Source organism: Pezoporus wallicus, unplaced genomic scaffold, assembly GCF_028554395.1.
Source record: "Pezoporus wallicus isolate ANWC-B61680 ecotype Strahan unplaced genomic scaffold, APGP_CSIRO_Pwel_v1 contig_14803, whole genome shotgun sequence".
NCBI classification, from domain to species: domain Eukaryota; kingdom Metazoa; phylum Chordata; class Aves; order Psittaciformes; family Psittacidae; genus Pezoporus; species Pezoporus wallicus.
This window is the reverse complement of record NW_026640910.1, coordinates 1-6,437: the sequence shown is the minus strand read 5'-3', so window position 1 is coordinate 6,437 and position 6,437 is coordinate 1. Positions and strand designations below refer to the sequence as shown.

The following is a 6,437-nucleotide window of genomic DNA, read 5'->3' as shown; positions in this document are numbered from 1 at the left end:
TGATGATGGAGTCAGTGATGATGATGATGATGATGGATTCAGTGATGAAGGTGATGATGATGATGATGATGATGATGATGATGGAGTCTGTGATGAAGGTGATGATGATGATGATGATGATGATGATGGAGTCATGATGAAGGTGATGATGATGATGATGATGATGATGATGATGATGATGAGTCAGTGATGAAGGTGATGATGATGATGATGATGATGATGATGATGGAGTCAGTGATGGAGGTGATGATGATGATGATGATGGATTCAGTGATGAAGGTGATGATGATGATGATGGAGGTGATGATGATGATGATGAGATGTGGTGATGGAGGTGATGATGATGATGATGATGATGGATTCATGGTGATGGAGGTGATGATGATGATGATGATGATGGATTCAGTGATGAAGGTGATGATGATGATGAAGGTGATGATGATGATGGAGTCAGTGATGATGATGCTGATGATGGATTCAGTGATGAAGGTGATGATGATGATGGAGTCAGTGATGATGATGATGATGATGAAGAAGATGCTGCCGGTGCTGCTCTTGCAGGGGGAAGTCGGCCCCGCAGGACGAGGTGGACGAGATCGAGGTGTATGGCAGCGAGGCGCAGTCGGGCACCCAATTGGCCACCTACTCCTTCGAGGTGCACCCATGGGTGCTGGGGGGGGGGGCACCCACCCCAGCCTGGGACCGGGCCCTGAGCCCCCCCCTTGGCACCCACCAGGTCTGTGACAGCCTCTTGAACATCGGGCCCTGCGCCAACGCCGCCATGGGGGAGCCGGCATTCCTCAGCGAGGAGGTGAGCACCCAGAGCACCCATAGACAGCACCCAAAGCACCCATAGAGAGCACCCAGAGCACCCATAGAGAGCACCCAGAGCACCCATAGACAGCACCCAGAGCACCCATAGACAGCACCCAGAGCACCCATAGAGAGAACCCAGAGCACCCATAGAGAGAACCCAGAGCACCCAAAGCACCCATAGACAGCACCCAGAGCACCCATAGAGAGAACCCAGAGCACCCATAGAGAGAACCCAGAGCACCCATAGACAGCACCCAGAGCACCCATAGAGAGCACCCAGAGCACCCATAGACAGCACCCAAAGCACCCATAGAGAGCCCAGAGCACCCATAGAGAGCACCCAGAGCACCCATAGAGAGCACCCAGAGCACCCATAGACAGCACCCAGAGCACCCATAGAGAGCACCCAGAGCACCCATAGACAGCACCCAAAGCACCCATAGAGAGAACCCAGAGCACCCATAGACAGCACCCAAAGCACCCATAGACAGCACCCAGAGCACCCATAGAGAGCACCCAGAGCACCCATAGAGAGAACCCAGAGCACCCAAAGCACCCATAGACAGCACCCAGAGCACCCATAGAGAGAACCCAGAGCACCCATAGAGAGAACCCAGAGCACCCATAGAGAGCACCCAGAGCACCCATAGAGAGAACCCAGAGCACCCATAGAGAGAACCCAGAGCACCCAAAGCACCCATAGACAGCACCCAGAGCACCCATAGAGAGAACCCAGAGCACCCATAGAGAGAACCCAGAGCACCCATAGAGAGCACCCATAGCACCCATAGAGAGCACCCAAAGCACCCAGAGCACCCATAGACAGCACCCAGAGCACCCATAGAGAGCACCCAGAGCACCCATAGAGAGCACCCAGAGCACCCATAGACAGCACCCAGAGCACCCATAGAGAGCACCCAGAGCACCCATAGAGAGAACCCAGAGCACCCATAGAGAGAACCCAGAGCACCCAAAGCACCCATAGACAGCACCCAGAGCACCCATAGAGAGAACCCAGAGCACCCATAGAGAGAACCCAGAGCACCCATAGAGAGCACCCATAGCACCCATAGAGAGCACCCAAAGCACCCAGAGCACCCATAGACAGCACCCAGAGCACCCATAGAGAGCACCCTGAGCACCCATAGACAGCACCCAGAGCACCCATGGCACCCATAGAGAGCACCCAAAGCACTCATAGACAGCACCCAGAGCACCCATAGAGAGAACCCAGAGCACCCATAGAGAGCACCCATAGAGAGAACCCAGAGCACCCAGAGCACCCATAGAGAGCACCCAGAGCACCCATAGAGAGCACCCATAGCACCCATAGCACCCATAGACTGCACCCATAGCACCCATAGCACACATAGAGAGCACCCAGAGCACCCATAGGCAGCACCCAGAGCACCCATAGAGAGCACCCATAGCACCCATAAAGAGCACCCAGAGCACCCATAGAGAGCACCCAGAGCACCCATAGAGAGCACCCAGAGCACCCATAGACAGCACCCATAGCACCCATAAAGAGCACCCAGAGCACCCATAGAGAGCACCCAGAGCACCCATAGAGAGCACCCATAGCACCCATAGCACCCATAGCACCCATAAAGAGCACCCAGAGCACCCATAGCGAGCACCCATAGCACCCATAGAGAGCACCCAGAGCACCCATAGAGAGCACCCAGAGCACCCATAGACTGCACCCATAGCACCCATAGCAGCCATAGAGAGCACCCAGAGCACCCATAGAGAGCACCCAGAGCACCCATAGAGAGCACCCAGAGCACCCATAGAGAGCACGCAGAGCACCCATAGAGAGCACCCAGAGCACCCATGGCACCCATAGAGAGCACCCATAGCACACATAGAGAGCACCCAGAGCACCCAGAGCACCCATAGTCAGCACCCAGAGCACCCATAGACAGCACCCAGAGCACCCATAGAGAGCACCCATAGCACCCATAGCACCCATAAAGAGCACCCAGAGCACCCATAGCGAGCACCCATAGCACCCATAGAGAGCACCCAGAGCACCCATAGAGAGCACCCAGAGCACCCATAGACTGCACCCATAGCACCCATAGCAGCCATAGAGAGCACCCATAGCAGCCATAGAGAGCACCCAGAGCACCCATAGAGAGCACGCAGAGCACCCATAGAGAGCACCCAGAGCACCCATGGCACCCATAGAGAGCACCCATAGCACACATAGAGAGCACCCAGAGCACCCATAGAGAGCACCCAGAGCACCCATAGACTGCACCCATAGCACCCATAGAGAGCACCCAGAGCACCCATAGAGAGCACCCAGAGCACCCATAGAGAGCACGCAGAGCACCCATAGAGAGCACCCATGGCACCCATAGAGAGCACCCATAGCACCCGTAGAGAGCACCCAGAGCACCCATAGAGAGCACCCAGAGCACCCATAGCACCCATAGACAGCACCCAGAGCACCTGTAGAGAGCACCCAGAGCACCCATAGACAGCACCCAGAGCACCCATAGAGAGCACCCAGAGCACCCATAGAGAGCAATGGCACCCGCACACTGCACCCAACAGCCTGTACCCATGGGCGAGCCAGCCTTCCTCAGTGAGGAGGTGAGCACCCATAGAGAGCACCCATAGACAGCACCCATAGCAGCCATAGACAGCACCCAAAGCACCCATAGAGAGCAACGGCACCCACACACTTCACCCAGCAGCCTGTACCCATGGGTGAGCCGGCTTTCCTCAGTGAGGAGGTGAGCACCCAGAGCACCCATAACACCCAGAGCACCCATAGACAGCACCCATAGCACCCATAGAGGGCAATGGTACCCACACACTGCACCCAACATCCTGTACCTGTGGGCGACCCGGCCTTCCTCAGCAGCACCCACAGACATCACTCACAGCAGCACCCAGCACCCACAGACAGCACCCACAGACAGCACCCATAGACAGCAGCACCCAGCACCCAACAACAGCACCCGAAAACAGGGGCACCCAGCACCCACAGACAGCACCCATAGACAGCAGCACCCACAGATTGCACCCACAGACAGCACCCATAGACATCAGCACCCAGCACCCACAGACAGTACCCATAGACAGCAGCACCCAGCACCCACAGACAGCACCCATAGACAGCAGCACCCACAGATTGCACCCACAGACAGCACCCATAGACATCAGCACCCAGCACCCACAGAGAGCACCCATAGACAGCAGCACCCATAGACAGCAGCACCCAGCACCCACAGAGAGCACCCATAGACAGCACCCATAGACAGCTGCACCCAGCACCCACAGAGAGCACCCATAGACAGCACCCATAGACAGCAGCACCCAGCACCCACAGACAGTACCCATAGACAGCACCCATAGACAGCAGCACCCAGCACCCACAGAGAGCACCCATAGACAGCACCCATAGACAGCAGCACCCAGCACCCACAGACAGCACCCATAGACAGCACCCATAGACAGCAGCACCCAGCACCCACAGACAGCACCCATAGACAGCACCCATAGACAGCAGCACCCAGCACCCACAGACAGCACCCATAGACAGCACCCATAGACAGCACCCATAGACAGCAGCACCCAGCACCCACAGACAGCACCCATAGACAGCACCCATAGACAGCAGCACCCAGCACCCACAGACAGCACCCATAGACAGCAGCACCCAGCACCCACAGAGAGCACCCATAGACAGCACCCATAGACAGCAGCACCCAGCACCCACAGACAGCACCCATAGACATCAGCACCCAGCACCCACAGAGAGCACCCATAGACAGCACCCATAGACAGCAGCACCCAGCACCCACAGACAGCACCCATAGACATCAGCACCCAGCACCCACAGACAGTACCCATAGACAGCAGCACCCAGCACCCACAGAGAGCACCCATAGACAGCACCCATAGACAGCAGCACCCAGCACCCACAGATGGCACCCACAGCCGGCACCCACAGACATCAGCACTCAGCACCCACAGCACCCATAGACAGCAGAGCCCAGAGAGAGCACCCATAGACAGCAGCACCCAGCACCCACAGATGGCACCCACAGTGAGCACCCATAGACAGCAGCACCCACAGAGAGCACCCATAGAGAGCAGCACCCAGCACCCACAGATGGCACCCACAGATGGCACCCACAGCACCCATAGACAGCAGCACCCAGCACCCACAGCCAGCACCCATAGACAGCAGCACCCAGCACCCACAGATGGCACCCACAGATGGCACCCATAGACATCAGCACCCAGCACCCACAGATGGCACCCACAGCCAGCACCCATAGACAGCAGCACCCAGCACCCACAGCCAGCACCCATAGACAGCAGCACCCAGCACCCACAGCCAGCACCCACAGCCAGCACCCATAGACAACAGCACCCAGCACCCACAAATGGCACCCACAGCCAGCACCCAGCACCAACAGAGAGCACCCGCAGATGGCACCCACAGCCAGCACCCATAGACAGCAGCACCCAGCACCCACAGCCAGCACCCATAGACAGCAGCACCCAGCACCCACATAGAGCACCCATAGACACCAGCACCCAGCACCCAACAGCACCCACAGACAGCACCCACAGACAGCAGCACCCAGCACCCACAGAGAGCACCCATAGACAGCAGCACCCAGCACCCACAGCCAGCACCCATAGACAGCAGTACCCAGCACCCACAGAGAGCACCCATAGACAGCAGCACCCAGCACCCACAGCCAGCACCCATAGACAGCAGCACCCAGCACCCACAGATGGCACCCACAGCCAGCACCCATAGACATCAGCACCCAGCACCCACAGCCAGCACCCATAGACAGCAGCACCCAGCACCCACAGAGAGCACCCATAGACAGCAGCACCCAGCACCCACAGCCAGCACCCATAGACAGCAGCACCCAGCACCCACAGAGAGCACCCATAGACAGCAGCACCCAGCACCCGCCGGCAGCACCCAAGGGTGCTCCCTGACCCCCCCCTTCCCCATCCCAGTTCCAGAACCACCCGGAGCCAGACCTGGAGCTCGTGCTCTGCTCCGGCTACGGCAAGAACGGGGCCCTCACCGTGCTGCAGGTGAGCAGCACCCATTGGGTGCCCCCATCCCCATTGGGTTCCCATTGGGTGCCCCCATCCCCTTTGGGTGCCCCCATTCCCATTGGGTTCCCATTGGGTGCCTCCATCCCCATTGGGTGCCCCCATCCCCATTGGGTTCCCATTGGGTGCCCCCATCCCCATTGGGTGCCCCCATCCCCATTGGGTTCCCGTTGGGTGCCCCCATCCCCATTGGGTGCCCCCATCCCCATTGGGTTCCCATTGGGTGCCTCCATACCCATTGGGTGCCCCCATCCCCATTGGGTTCCCATTGGGTGCCTCCATCCCCATTGGGTGCCCCCATCCCCATTGGGTTCCCATTGGGTTCCCCCATCCCCATTGGGTTCCCATTGGGTGCCTCCATCCCCATTGGGTGCCCCCATCCCCATTGGGTTCCCATTGGGTGCCCCCATCCCCATTGGGTTCCCATTGGGTGCCCCCATCCCCATTGGGTTCCCATTGGGTGCCCCCATCCCCATTGGGTTCCCCCATCCCCATTGGGTTCCCATTCCCCATTG

The 6,437-nt window shown here is 58.3% G+C and overlaps 1 protein-coding gene across 1 annotated transcript; it reads left to right on the top strand.

Moving 5' to 3' along the window:
- Positions 1-561: 561 nt before the first annotated feature.
- On the top strand, positions 562-5,919 carry LOC130605590 (cleavage and polyadenylation specificity factor subunit 1-like; the record flags this gene model as incomplete). Its single annotated transcript, XM_057421194.1, has 3 exons — positions 562-655; positions 737-811; positions 5,821-5,919. Coding segments are annotated over 3 exons (268 nt in total), but the record flags the coding sequence as incomplete, so codon positions are not given.
- Positions 5,920-6,437: the final 518 nt, after the last annotated feature.